This window comes from Pristis pectinata, chromosome 15, assembly GCF_009764475.1.
Source record: "Pristis pectinata isolate sPriPec2 chromosome 15, sPriPec2.1.pri, whole genome shotgun sequence".
In the NCBI taxonomy this organism is placed as follows: Eukaryota; Metazoa; Chordata; class Chondrichthyes; order Rhinopristiformes; family Pristidae; genus Pristis; species Pristis pectinata.
The window spans coordinates 24,788,859-24,803,989 of NC_067419.1; the positions used below are offsets into that span (position 1 = coordinate 24,788,859).

The following is a 15,131-nucleotide window of genomic DNA, read 5'->3' on the forward strand; positions in this document are numbered from 1 at the left end:
CCAAAGGAAACCCACGCAATCATAGGGAGAATGTACAAACTCCTTACGAACAGTGGCCAGAATTAAAACCCGGGTCTCTGGTGCTGTAATAGCGTTATGCTAACCACTACACTAACGTGCCCGCCCTTAGGAATAGTAAAGGGAAAAAATCATCAGGCCCTTCCAGCCTGGCCCAATCATTTAATATGAATATAGCCGATATTTGCTGGTCTCAATTCCTCTTCTGTGCTATTTCTCCATTCCCCATTATTCCTTGATCTATCAAATATTCATCCACCTCAATTTGAAATATTTCTAATGATCCAACTTCACCACCCATCAGGGCGGAGAATTCCAGAGATTCACCACCCTCTGTGAGAAGAAATTTCTGTGTACCCTCATTTTTTAAATGACCAGCACCTTATCCTGTACTTATGTTCCCTTGTTCAACACTCTCCCACTAGTGAAAACATCCCATCACGACCCTGTCAAGGCTGCTTAGGATCTCATATGTTGGATTCATTCTTCTAAAACTCCAAGGAAAATGGCAAATCTAGCTGGTTCCATGCTCCTATCCTCTCTGCATAGCCCTACAGATTCTATCATTTCAGACACTTATCCATTTCCTTTTGAACAGTACAATTGAATCTGCCTTACTACTCTGTCTGGAGGCCCGGACTGCATTCACTGGTCACGTAAAACAAAATCACATCACTTTGAATTTTAGCCATCATCTTCATTTAATGCTCCCTAGTTCTTAACCCCTCTGTTAAACAACATTTTCTCTCCACTGTTGTTTATGCTCTCATCATTTTAAATCCTTCTGTCAATCTCCTTGAAACCTCTTCAATTCCAGAACAACCACCCCAGCTTCTCTCAGTTTATCCACTCAACTAAAGCTCCTCAGATCTGGAATCATTTTGTTGAATCATTTCTGCACCTTTTCTAAAGCCTTTACATCATCTTAAGTGTGGTGCCCAGTTGTAGCTGACCCAGAGTTTTATAAAAAGATTCATTATGGCCCCCAAGGCATTGTTGAATAGCTACTTCATTGTGTGTGTGCATCTGTACTCATGCGTGTCTGGGAGTTAAGATAAATTTACAGTAAACATGAATGTAAATCTCTCAGCTAAAATTGATCTGGACAAAATGTCAGCAGGGATGTGGTGAGCTGAAGGCCCATTTCTGTGCAGTAAGACTCTATTATCATTCCAGAAGAAAGAACAAAACAGTATGCTCCAAGTGTTTCACAACAGTGAAATACTTTGGAACCGTACTCATTGTTGCAGATAGGCTAATGATGACAAATACAGCAAAGTTCATGAGTAGTGGTTGAGGTAATTGACCAAATTGCCTTTATTTAGGTGGTATTGATTGAGGTTTGACTATTGGCCAGAATTTAGATAATTCTCCTGACTTTCAAATGACATCAGAGAATCCTTTACCCAAGAGCAGAAACTCATGTTTACCATATCATTCACAACAAAAATGTATGTGTTCTTCATTCTGCACTCCAGTGCAAGCCTGGATTATGTAGTCAAGTTCCCAGAACAGGATCAGACCCACAAGAACCTGATTCAAGAGGTAAAGATGTAAGTGAATCCAGAAATAACAAGTGCAACAGGATTAAGGGAGTTGTAATTAACATACTAAATGCTAAAATATTCAGAATCCAGTACACATTAAAAAGTAAATGTATGTATTAATGGATCAGAACAAAGGTCATTGTCACGTTTTTAAAACTATTTAAAACTTTTTAAAGTTTTTAAAACTATTTAAACTAACCATCTAGTCAATTAAAAATGATTGTAATTTATTAGTTGATTGACAATTTAAATTGTAAATATATATATATTCATCAGTTGTGGTGATCTCAGCACTCCTAACTCATAAACACTTTAACTATTCTTGCCAATATTGTAAAAATTGATAAATTCACAGCCAAATATTCTTCCCAGAGCAGCATAGTTCATTGAAAACTCAACAAGATAAAAATTCAGTACAATGTAATCAACCCTAGTTGCTTTCCAGTCTACAACAAATGTCATAATCTTTTGGCCTCAGTATTGCAAGTTCAGTATGGACTATAATAGTCTGATTTCCTGTATTTATTTATTGTGGAGTAGGTCATGGGACTGCACTTGGAGTATTTACGCAGTTCTAATCGCTTAGCTATAGGAAGGATGTAATTAAGCTGGAAAGATTCACAAGGATGTTACTGGGACTAGAGGGCTTGAGTTATAAGGAGAGACTGGATAGGCTGGGCCTTTTTTTCTCCTGGAGCATAGGAGGTGGAGGAGTAACCTTATCTATACCCTTCATGATTTTGTATTCTTTTATAAGATCAATGGTTACAGTCTTTTTCCCCAGGGTAGGCAAGTCTAAAACTAGAAGGCATAGGTTTAAGGTGAGAGAGGAAAGATTTAAAAGGGAGCTAAGGGGGAACTTTTTCCACACAGAGGGCGGTGTGTATATGGAATGAGCTGCTAGAGGAAGCAGTGGAGGCAGGTACAATTACAACATGGTATGGTCATGGCACGGTAGTGTAGCGGTTAGCATAATGCTTTACAGCGCCAGCGACCTGGGTTCAAATCCGGCCACTGTCTGTAAGGAGTTTGTACGTTCTCCCCGTGTCTGAGTGGGTTTCCTCCGGGTGCTCCGGTTTCCTCCCACATTCCAAAGACGTACAGGTTAGGAAGTTGTGGGCATGCTATGTTGGCGCCGGAAGTGTGGCGACACTTGCAGGCTGCCCCAGAACACTACGCAAAAAAGATGTATTTCACTGTGTGTTTCGATGTACATGTGACTAATAAAGATATCTTATCTTACATTGAAAAGACATTTATATGGGTACGTGGATAGGAAAGGTTTAGAGGGAATATGGACCAAACACAGGCAAATGGGACTAACTCAGTTAGGTAACTTGGTTGGTATGGTCAAGTTGAGCTACAGGACCTGTTTCCATATTGTATAACTCTATGACTCTAATTTCTCTTACCTTTAACTGGCTGGAAAGTGAAGGCATAGAATGTCATAGAAGCAGAGAATGTCTGACTGAACCCACAACACTGACCAAGGAAGAGGGTGGATAAAAGCAGGGAAAGGAGCAGGGTTAGTTATATGGAGACCTAACAGATAAATAGCATGTTATACAATGTAGGATGTCAAAAAAGCATTTTACAGTTAAATGTTTTTAGTACCATAATATAGGAAATGTGACAACCAGATTGAGCATACCAAACTTCTACAAACAGCAGTTAGATAAGTGAGCAGACAGCTGCACTGGTGGTGCTGGTCCTGCAGTAAATATTGGCCTTTCCAGGAGGCTGAAGTTAGGTACTAAAATGAAAGCAATAATCCAATATTTAGTTCATCACCAAAATCTTTTCATGCTCTAATCGTATTAAGCAAAGAAAAATAACCTCCAGACATGGTGTGAAATAAGGAAGAAAAATATAGTAACATACTGAAAAGGAATAAAAGATGAAGGTGGAAAAAAAATTAAGTTATCATTTATCAATGTCTCAATTACACTGATGAAAGGTCATCAACCTGAAACGTTAACTGTTTCTCTCCATAGATTCTGCCTAATGTGACATATATTTCTAGAAATTTCTGTTTTCATTTTTAATTCTGTTACTTCTACTACATTTTTTAAGTTAACAATATACCATTTGCTTTGCTACTGCAGTTGATGGTGCAAGAACATTTTTTCTATATTTCCGATTACACAACTGGCTTGTGAGGAGATTAACTTTGACCGATTACTTAATTAGTGCCTTGGGATGTTTCTATCAGTGGCAGGAGCCAAAATATCACAGAACCTAAATTTGTCTTGCATCAAGTGGCCCAGTGTACTCCTATTCCACTTCCTCATCACAATTTCTTTTAGATTAAGAATTAATTGGTAATTAGTTTATTATTGTCGCATGTAGAAAGATAAAATGAAAAACTTTGTTTTGCGTGCCATCCAGACAGATCATTCCAAATATATGTACATCTTTTTCTCAAAAGCTCATGTAATATGAAATTGTATATCAATTTCAAAAGGCTTATAAATAGGCCTATTTTCATCACTAAAGGATTAAGAAGATTTCTTTCCAAATTAAAAATCTGCTTAGTTTGCAAACATTTGACTCTGCATAAAGGTAATCTGAATATCTTGTCAGCATTACATGTTCTTAGCGTAATTATTGTTGGTTACCCAGTAACTGAATATTTCTAGAAACCAAACTTCCAATTAAGCAATGCATCATGATTCTAACACAAATAAGTTTCTGATAATTTCTAAAAAATCATGATGAAAAGTGCTGGATTTTCTGATTAAATTGTTTTCTGTCCAAAAATATTTAAAAAAGACATTTTCTATAATAGAACCAATTAATACATTTATTGTAAAACAGTTAACTCAAATTCTGTAAAACAATTTTCCATAACCTTCATTTTTACTTCAGAAATAAGATTCTCTTGTTTCAGCTGTTCAATCAGCTTTTCCATTCTCTTAAGCTCTGCTGCAGTCCCCTGTTCTTGTTGCTGCAGTTTTTTTATCTTCTTCTGCAATCTGGAAATTTTTTCCCAGAGTAGGGCCTTGTCAGTATCCTGTCTACAATACGAATGTTCAACTTGTAGAACCTCGGTGACAATAGACTGCTTATTGTTCAACAATTGATTCATTTCAACCTCTTTTATCATTGTGAAGGGTTCATTTGGTGTGTCTTGAACAACAGGTTCTGAATTTCCATTGGTCCGAGTTGGTACAGTGTTAATTTCTGAATTCCCTTCAGGTTGCTCAACATACTGTGCATTAGCAATTGATAATTCTAGTCTTTCACTGCTTATTTCAGCTGATGCAGCTGGACCAAATATTTTCAGTTTTGTTTCTGATGTTCCCTCAGGTGAAATATTTTTTCTCCGAATATGTCGAAAATTTGGCTTCTTATTCTGAAAGATAATTTTTTAATGCTTTTGATTTGATGAGGTGGACTTTTATTGCATTGTATGCTATTTAAACCTTTAACTTTCAAAATGTGTAATCTTACCTGTTCATGAGTTGGAAATGAAAAAACAGTTGGTACAGCATGCGTCTTCAAATAGCGTATACCCCAGCGCCATTCAAATGAATCTGCAGTAAAATGGTCGCTACAAATGCATTGATGCTTAGTGGGGAACCAGTTCTCTTTTTTCATATTTTTGATCCATTTGTTAAGTCTTTCTTTGTTTTGGAGTGGAAACCTTTTTAAAGAGAAAATACAATATGCTAGCCAAATAACAATTTTTATCTAGTGTGCTGTGAAACAGTTTTCTGAACTGCTGCACATGCTGCAGTGTAATGGTACCAAGTATCTGATATGGAAAGTAGACTTTTGAGATATTGAGCTAATTGTTAAAATTAAAACATTAAACACAATAGACTCCAATTAAAGAAAAACCTTTTTTCAAAAAAATGTGATCAAAATGTCTTTTGTTAAAAGCTTCTTTCATGTGAACTGTACATTTCTATTTTTCAAATGGATCATCCTTACCTCCTAATTGTTCTGCAACTACTGCATTTGCTGACTAATTTTATTTGAGTTCCATAATATGTGAACATGACACAGAACAACTACATACTTTTATATTTGATTCAATTCAACAATCACTGACGTATTATGTGTAATAAATTATAGTATTAATCTTACTTTCTCCCTACAACTCACTTTTCAAAGATATAAACCTAGAGTGCAGAAGGCCATGTCTGTTTGGCCAGAGCAAGATTGCTTTTCTTCCTTTCTAGAAGAAAGCTAAGGTAGTGAAGGGCAAGTTAGTTGAAATATACCCCATAGTCTGCAACAACCTTCTGTAAATTGCAGCAGGAGAAACAAAAAATATGGAGCCTTAGATTTTATTAAATGTACAGTTATTAATTTTACTTCCTTTTCACCCATCATCTATGAAATCTGTTTAGGCTATAAATGGTTTTCAATTAAACAATGAGTTTTAAAATCGAGAAGTGATCATAAACAGTACAGCTCACTTTGACATCTATATGCTTAAAAGAAATGTATTAAGCATGGAAGCGCTACAGATTTAAAATCATAGAAGATCTTGGTTTCTGTCTATAGAAACTTAGTTTGTCACAAGCATTAACACAGACATTAGGAAATGCCAAAGCAAATTTTCACACAGCAATTATACCTTTCAACCCAATCAAATCAATGTAGCTATGGGTGATAAGCAACCACAATTTAGTACAGGATAGGTAACGGTTAAGTGACCAACCAGTTTATTACTTATGGAAGATTCGATCAGGTTAGCAAGTAGACATTGCTGAAATAGAATCTAAGTTGACTAAGGTTTGGGTAAGAGAGTAGTTCGTGAATTTGATATTGGTCTTGCACTGAAAAATCAAAATAAACTGCAGATGCTGACAATAAAACACAACATCATAACAGAACTTCAGTTCTGATGAAGGGTCTTTGAACCAAAACTTTAACTTTCTTTCTCTCAACAAATGCCGTCTGTCCTGCTTGTGCTTCCAGCACTTCTGTTTTTATATGGAACTTGCATTATTTAATATTGATGGTATGTCCTGCAGGAGATAAACTGCACATTAATTATGTTATAACCATAGTCATCACAGGCAACTACTGAAATTGAATTTTTTGACACAACAAGGCTGACCATCCCATAATTTATTTTTTGTCAGTAATCATGGGCTGGTGTGCCAAATTATATTTATCCTTTTACACATACTGTTATTTCAGCTTCTGCCAACACTTTATTAAACATATTCTGAATACCTCATCGCTTGGTGCAATATAATTTAAAAGGAAAACGTTGTATTTATATAACACATTATCAAAATGTCTCCATTGCATTTTTATTCCATAGCCAGATAAACTTTGAGACATACTGTAAACAGAAGTGAAATCAACAATTAGCTAATGTTGTTTTCTGACTTTGTATGGTAGAAGGATTGCAGGCTATGATGCACTGAAAAGCAGCAGCTATTTTTAGTAGTGGAGATTTTTTTTAAATGCAGAGCTATTGCAGTCTACAATGCATTGCCTGTGGAAGCATATTCATTAGTATCTTTCTGAAATGAAGTGGATATATGACAATAAATTGTAGGATTACGGAGAAAAGAGCTAGGATGTGCTAAAAAATTGGATAACTAAGAAAAAAGAACAGGCACGAGAAGCAGTGTTGCCTCGATCTGTGATGTTTGATTATGAGAGTTTCACTACAGAATGTTTTATTTACAACACAACAATCAAATAAAAATCATTAAAAGGATGTAACATCCAATAATACACTCAAACTATCCTATTGCAATGTTAGCCCAGATTTGCCTCAAAACCCACATTTCTTGGGATATTTATAAATTACATGGTGGATATAGTCCTTCAGACCTTGAAATTAGATTTTTTAAAAATACATGGTCTTGTGTATGTGCATATTTCATTGGAGTGTTAGAAATTAACTGCAACACCTTTTGTCACTGTCCGATTTTTCATTTGATTTTAATCATAGATAATTTAAGCTTATTTGGAACTTTTATCTGAACATATCAGTTTGATGTTGCACTACTTACCTCTGACTGATTGAAGAGTCACTTGACATTGTCTTCCCAGCTACAACTCCAAGTACATAGGTCTTTCTGTTTATATTCCTCATCACTGTACTGGTTAACCCTCCCCTTGAGACCTGAGCCTCTTTCTGGTGAAGCCCTCTTCACTCTTTCTCACTTATTTCCTCTACTTCTCCCTGTCTTTGCCTTCAAGAATCTTTTTGAGCAGCTCATCTAACTTTTGGCTCCCAGACAAGATAATCATTTTTTCCATTTCAATTCTTGACACTTCCTCATCGTGCTAACCCTCAGTTTTCAATCATCTACCCAGATCTGCCTCCTACTACCTGCTTCCTGCTCTATAGAGCATCTTCCATCACCTTTTCCTATCCAGAAGCATTAGTGAAATTTTGGACCATGTTTAATCCAACCTTTTATTTGGCCTTTCGTGTTTTTCTCGAATGTACTTATTCCCTTCATCCCACTGCATACCTTGTTTTATCAACTTTGAACAGATACGTTCAGCACCTTTCTTCCTTCAGCACTCTAATAGCAGCTTTTTCTGTTGTTGCCCCAAATGCCCATTCCTTTTTTTATGCAAATACCTACTCGTAGCTTTTGCAATACTTAGTGATGTAAAAAAAAGTTATCCTTCGGTCACTAATAGTATAATACTGTACTTTCGGACAGTGTATCCTAACTCACTTGTCAACAATGCCACAGTGTATTCACGTTTAGCTGTGAATTGCAGCTTTGCAAACTAAATATCATCCATGTTGGATGGAGTGGTTCAAATCAGATGCATTAAATTTGCAGCAGCACCAAAAGTGTTAAGACTTAAAAACAAGCCTGATTGCCCCGTTGTCTGATAAACCTTAGTGACATTCCTGGCCCTGCACCTAGGTTGCTCAATTATAAACATCGCTGCAACTGTCCACGGCACTGAGGCCGCCAATGATGTTTGGGGGTCCCATACTCACGGATAGAAGCCCAGCTTCTGACGGTCGGCCGATAACTGACCACTTCGGTTGGAGCAGCTGTCCACCGCACAGTACCTGGGCATCTCCAGCGGGCGGCCGGGGGGCCTGCGCAGGCGCTCCGACTTGCGTTCGTGAGATCACCAATGACGTTGGGGCTGACGTGCCGCGAAGGCGGCCAATGGGCGAGTGCTTCGTGGAGGAACGGGTTCTAGAAGGAAGAGTGACGGTGCTGGGCGCTCGGTGGTGGCTGGAGGTCGGCGGAGTGGGAACCGCCGGAGGAGGTGAGTGGTGGAGGGGCGGCCGTGGCCAGCGATCACGTCCCAAACCTCCCCTGTGTTACTTTTCTGGTTCAGTTCATAATTGCTCGATCCCGTCGTTAAGGTTTAAAGGATTCCCTTTGTTGGTCCGTAAATGTGCCCCATCATCGTTAACGGTGTTTACTGTGCGGCGGCCGGTGTTGTTCCTCACAACAAGGAGTGTCTCTCTCTGGGTGGCGGCCTCTGAGGCGACGGGCTGCGGCGCAAAGTACCCCGGCTGCATCCTGTCTCGCTGTCGGAAAGCCACAGCGTAGGCTGAGGAATGAGCCGGGCCCCGTGGCCCCGTAGGATGCTGCTGAAAGTACGGTTCTTCGATTTGCAAGTGACTTTGGCAGAGTCAGTTCGAGAAACCTTATTTCTGCTTCAGTCGAAAATCCCTAACTGTTTCAAAGGGATTGTTGGTTTCCTATTCGTTAATGTGATAAGGATTTTTGTCAAAATACTATTCTGCCCTACTCTGTTTGGGGGGAGGGGGTCATTATGGAGCACGGATTGTCTTCTGGTTTTTGAGACTGAAATGTAGTTAAACAATGTTATAATGGTGTTCAACATTTTTTTGTACAGCAGCTTATTTCAGTCAAATTTGTATTTCGGTGTGTTGGTTACACTAATTAGGAAGCACAGCTTGATAAAAATATTAAATTTAAATTGGATCATTGACTATATAAGGTTGCATTGTCTTTTTAACTGTATCTTTAAATCAAGCTGTTAACAAAGGAATAGGTCTCTGCTTGCTTCTGGGGGCACATAAGGACTAGCTAGGAGATTGACTATAGAGGAGTTTGAGACTATTGCTGCTATTAACATTTCGCATAGCCCTATTTTAGGATCTCCATTGTCCACCACCAACTCAGTGCAGATAGGATTGGGTAATGTGGTTTTAGTTTCTATTGTTCATATTCAGAATTTGAGTATAAAGTACAGGAAATTGAATTACATTTCCCCCTAGAGTGTAATAGTTAATAGAACTGTCAATGTGTCACTACATTACACTCTTGCCATGAGTGTTTAGCTTTGAAATATACTCCTTAATAATCTTTCAGAATGTTGACCCCAATAAAAATATGAATGTACTTGTAATTGCTTCAAAAAAGCTGCAATATTTCTTTTTCTGTCTCACAGAAACAAGAGTTCTGTCCCAAATAATTCAGTTGGCACTTAGTAATCCAGTGATGCTTGAAATTTCCTAAATTTGATGGGGGGATTACTTATTTAAAGGATAAAATATTCAGTAATCTTGATCAGTGTTCAAGATTATTAGTGAGGCTTACAGACTTCATTCAAGAGCTGTAAGTATACAAAATATCTATAATTAATAAACATTTTCAAATCTATGGAAAATCACTTCATGCTCAAAAATAAGCAGTGGTTCAAGTACCTGATATTGCCATAATTGAGACCTCAATAGTCAGATAACAATGTTCTTTCTCATGTAGAACTGCAGTACACTTAACTGCAGTGAATCTGACTTTCTCCCATGTATGCAGGATGGCAAGGCAGTTTGAATGGCTTTCCTAATGAGCATATTCTACTGCTTCACAATGTAATTGGAGCAACAGATGTCTAGATACTGTGAGGTAGCTGCTCAAATCATGCTGTATATTAACTCCTATCTCTGCCTCTGGAATTTTGCTTATTTCATTATGACTTTTGCATTTTAGCTGGGTAAAATGAACCTGGGGGGGGCTTTCCCATGACTTTGTTGTTGAGATTGAGGTAAACTGCAGTTTAATTGTGAGAGAGAAATTTAGACCTGGCTGAATAGTGTGTCTGAATGTGTTTGCAACTTGTGATTACTTTTGATATACTATTAATGTACATCTTGCTTGTCTTCCAGGAAATCTTGATAATGGCAACTGCACAGTCAGTCTTTGCTTTTGCTGTCTGTATTTTAATGATATCAGAATTTATATTAGCAAAGAAAGACTATTATGAAATTTTGGGTGTGCCAAAAAATTCTTCTGACCGTCAGATCAAGAAAGCATTTCACAAACTTGCAATGAAATACCACCCGGATAAAAATAAAAGTCCTAATGCGGAGGCAAAGTTCAGGGAAATTGCAGAAGGTAGGAATTGTAAACGGTTCTTCTTTTGTGTGGTTCTTTTAATTGCATTATCTATAGATGCACATTATATTCATGTAGGAGGATTGCAACAATCAACCATTTGCCACCACAAAATCTGAACCTTTTTCTCCAAAACAATTGACCTCACAGGTGATTATCTTAAGCCGTCAGTAGATAATTTGAGAACCCTATTCACTTCTGAACTGAGCTGCTGAGTCAGTTGGAAAGATGACCAGCTTCCAACTCTTAACATTTGGCATCTCAGCCTAAATGTAGCTGAACCTCCCATGCAATTATGATTTTCAGACCTAGATACCTCAGTGTTCGAACAACCTCTCTCTATTTTCCACTTTTGGAATATTCCAGCCCATCTGCTTCTATATTTATTCCTTACCAAGTGGTGTTTAGCAAGGACAGAAAAGACCTTGCCATGCATTTCTAACTTTCCACCAATGTTATCCCCCTTTCTTTGCCCCCCCCCCCCCATCCAATCATGGAAACCTCTGGCCCCTCACTTTGCCATTCCATGATTGTACCTCTAGCAGCTTAATAACCATTCTAGACACAAGAGAATCCCTTAAAACCTACAATTTCATGCAAGACTTTCGCCAACGTGCTAACTGTGTGATCTTCAGCTTATTGCCCTTCTTACTATGCAGCACCACTACTACTGTAAATGATGCAGTTTGTCCTTTTCTGTGTAACTTGAGTTTTGTTTTTATTTTTGCAGCATACGAAGTCCTCTCGGATGAGAAGAAAAGGAAAGAATATGATCACGTGGGTCATCAGTTTTTCAATGCAGGCAGTGGTGGCCATCAACCTGGTTCTTTTAATTTTAATTTTGATGACCTCCTTAAGGATTTTGACTTTGATTTTGGCCACCGAGCACATCACAAGAAACACTTCAACAGTCACTTCAGGGCACATCAGGAAGCACAAAATGCACATAGGTTTTCTTTTGGAGATAGACAGTTTCCTTTTGGAGGTGGGTTGTTCGATGATGTATTTGAAGACATGGAAAAGATGTTCTCATTCAGCAGTTTTGGCAGCACACACAAGCACACAGTGAGAACTGAGAAGTTTCAAAGCACTGGGAAGCAGCAATGCAAGACTGTCACACAGCGGAGAGGGAACATGGTCACCACGTATACAGACTGTTCAGTGCCGTAAACTTACTGAAAGTACATAACTGTAACAGTGTGGTTGACACCTTTTGTGTGTCATGGCTTGTTTCCCATGCAGAGTGTCAAGAAAGGCAATAGCTGAGCTGACTTGCACAAAAAAAGTTTTCCTGTTAGTTTTTGTGGCCCTTTATAGAAATTTATTGGGTGCAATGAACTAATTCAAGCTAGAAAATGTACTTAGCAGTAGTATACACTTTCTTAGTAAAATTCTAAATGTATAAATGAAGCAATAGTAAGAACAATTATAGTAAAAGCTAGCTCAGGAAGTAAAGTAACAGGTTTAAAAGAAATAATGATGAAGCAGGTTATTCTGTAACATGACTGCATTTATTTGCTTAATTCTAATGTATGACGTGCTTCAAGTTTGAGGACAGATCTTGTCATGTCAAGATTAATGAAGGCACAGTGCAGTGATCTAATAGCTTGATCTAGTTACTAGCTTACCAATTTCTTAATATGAACTACAGTATCCTGTAATTCGATTTCTAAATGTCAATGCTGAACCCATGCCTTATTGCTTTTGTTTCATGGTTTAAAAGGTCTGCAGACTTGGATCTAATTTTGGATTTGCTATGTTGCCATTACTTTTTGGGCCTTGGATTTGAAAACAATTTGAATGCAAAAGTGTATATTTTGAGGAATTACCATGTTTGAATCTAAACTACGTTGGTATAGAGAAATTGAGCATTTAGTTAAAACTTGCTAATTTTCTTAATGTATATAATTTAAAAGTAAATATATGAAGACTTAATTCCTGCAAAGCTCTAAGCACAAGGTGCTGAATAAAATTGCATTTTAATACAGAGCTTTGAATTTGATTTCAAACTATGTCTAAACTGGGGTTTTGACAAATAATATTTACAAAATTATAAGCCACAGCATGCTTTTCTGATACTGTAAAAGACGCTTTAAAAGTGTGTAGGTGGGAAAAATTGTCATTCCTCAGTTCAATGTTGGCTTTTATGTTATCGAGCTAACGACAAAACTAACAAAATTTAAGTTGTTCTTAAATAGCAAATGAATAACTGTGGTTAACCTATACCCTGGGGTGTTCAGTAAACTTGTATCACTTAAAATAAGAAAGATATACTTAGTTACATTGTGATCACTTTGTCTTTCTTGCCATGTCTCCATCTTGCCTTTTGATTAGTGTATGGAATTTATGAAATCTTGATTACCTCATTTCATTGTCTGAAAAACAGAGGCGAAGAACTGTGTACTGTTCAGTGTGCAATATTAGCATGCAGAGACCTGTTGCTGGACTACAGATGTTCAGTGGACTCCATTAGTTTATTAAAATTGTGAAATCTGTGTCCAAGATGTCTGCATTTTTCCAAAATGCACTTGTTAAATAAATCCAGGTGATAAGACCTTGCATTGTGTTAAAATGAACACTTTTCCCTTGGTTGATTCTTTTAGGGTTCAAATGTGCAACAATTCTTAGAATGGTACTCTTACATGGTATAAGTTTTCGTTGCCACTACTTTGCCGAAGCTTGATGGAGTTAGTCATTGTTTGTTCAAGGTTTATTTTCACGTCATCTCACTGTACTTCTCTACCATTTGAGTGGAGTATTCCAGAGCCATAATCACCTTCTCAGTGCTTCTATCCAAAAAGACTTGCACTTTAACACTGAGGGTGGTATTATGTTCCAGTTTCACTGCCTTCTAATACAATATCTGCTGGAGATCTTCTGAGATACCAGCGATTAAATAAAGTGGATTTCTCACACTTCTGATTTAAATGTTTATTTTTCCTCTCTGTACAATCATTGTAGAACCTGGGCAAAGCAAAAAAACCTGCTATAATGGGAAATCTATTAGATTTTCTCTTTGGATTTTCTTTTCCCCTACCTGTTCTACAGGATGCTTGTTAAAATGAAATAAGCCCTTGCTAATTGCATAGGTAGAACTCTGATTTGTTTTGACTACACAAAAATAAAAATGATGCTTCTGAATTTTATTTAAATTCTAACCAGGGCTTTTTAAAATTAAATTTTCCTTTTCACTTGACTTGTTATTATAGGTAAATGAAACAACCAATACCACAGGATGACACCCAAATTCTCCTGTAACATCTGTTGCTACATAATTCGCATATCCAGAATGTAAAACTCCACTTGACTTTTCTGCCAGTCTGATATGATAAACAACTTGTGAGAGGTCCCAGACCATTCATTCCACTTCTGACCCATCTGAAGCAAAAGAATTAACACTGATTTATGAGATGTTGGATAAGACTTTCTTTGAAGCTTTCATTCTTGATGAGGTTAGATTATGAAGACCAAATAGAATTGCTTTATGATGTATTTACTTAGCAGGATGGAATTGAATCAAAGTAGTCCATGGAAATGAAGCATTTAGGTAACCCAAGTTCTAGTTAAACAGTTCTTAAGAATTGTGTTTTTTTTAAAAAAAAGTATTAATGTTTTGCTCTCTTGTAAAGTTACGTCAAGAATTAGCATACCATATAGGCTGTAAGCAAGATGTTTTTCTAGGTATCAGTGCTGTGAGGATTATATGCTTTAATTACTTTGCAAAGTGCATCAAATGGAGAATTATTTGTTCTTGTAAGTTACTAGCACATCTGTAGCTGAATCTGGGTGCTACTGTGGAGAGGACAGAAAGCGGCTTTGGGCAATCTAGATGGGTTGAGCAAATGGCCAAATACATGAGTGATGCAATATAACATGGATAAATGGGAAGTTATCCACTTGGGTAGGTCAAACAGGAAGAGACAGTTATTTTAGTGGGGTTAAATTAGGAAATGGTGATGTAGAAGGGGACCTTGATGTCCTTGTCCACCAGTCCCAAAAAGCAAATAAGCAAATGAGCAACTGAGCAGGCACCTAAGAAGGTGAATGGTGAATTAGCTGTCATTGAAAGAGGACAGGAGGAAGGATGTCTTGCCACAGTTCTACAGGGTCTTTGTGAGACTGCACCTGCCATAATGTGTGTTTATGTTTCATTATCCAAGAAATTATACATTTGCCATAGAGTGAGTGAAGGTTCACCAGACTTATTCCTAGGATGGCAGGACTGTCACATGGAGAGAGT

At 37.4% G+C, this 15,131-nt stretch overlaps 2 protein-coding genes across 2 annotated transcripts; one reads left to right on the forward strand and one right to left on the reverse strand.

The window, feature by feature from the left end:
• Positions 1-864: 864 nt before the first annotated feature.
• LOC127578439 (THAP domain-containing protein 5-like) lies at positions 865-8,608 on the reverse strand. Its single transcript, XM_052030458.1, has 3 exons — positions 8,509-8,608; positions 5,019-5,211; positions 865-4,920 (listed from the first exon to the last, which is right to left on the reverse strand). Exons 1-3 carry the CDS (start codon positions 8,589-8,591, stop codon positions 4,369-4,371), a joined length of 828 nt encoding a protein of 275 aa, XP_051886418.1. The 5' UTR covers positions 8,592-8,608; the 3' UTR covers positions 865-4,368.
• Positions 8,570-13,467, forward strand: LOC127578440 (dnaJ homolog subfamily B member 9-like). Its single transcript, XM_052030459.1, has 3 exons — positions 8,570-8,789; positions 10,663-10,891; positions 11,622-13,467. The coding sequence occupies exons 2-3, from the start codon at positions 10,675-10,677 to the stop codon at positions 12,059-12,061; spliced, it is 657 nt and encodes a 218-aa protein (XP_051886419.1). The 5' UTR covers positions 8,570-8,789; positions 10,663-10,674; the 3' UTR covers positions 12,062-13,467.
• Positions 13,468-15,131: the final 1,664 nt, after the last annotated feature.

Coding starts and splice junctions, on each gene's coding strand:
- LOC127578439 (XM_052030458.1), bottom strand. CDS start 8,591: ATGCCCAGGTACTGTGCGGTGGACAGCTGCTCCAACCGAAGTGGTCAG. Junction 5,212..8,508: donor CAGAAGCTGGGCTTCTATCC/GTGAGTATGGGA, acceptor CTCTTTAAAAAG/GTTTCCACTCCAAAACAAAG. Junction 4,921..5,018: donor CATTTCCAACTCATGAACAG/GTAAGATTACAC, acceptor ATTATCTTTCAG/AATAAGAAGCCAAATTTTCG.
- LOC127578440 (XM_052030459.1), top strand. CDS start 10,675: ATGGCAACTGCACAGTCAGTCTTTGCTTTTGCTGTCTGTATTTTAATG. Junction 10,892..11,621: donor GTTCAGGGAAATTGCAGAAG/GTAGGAATTGTA, acceptor TTATTTTTGCAG/CATACGAAGTCCTCTCGGAT.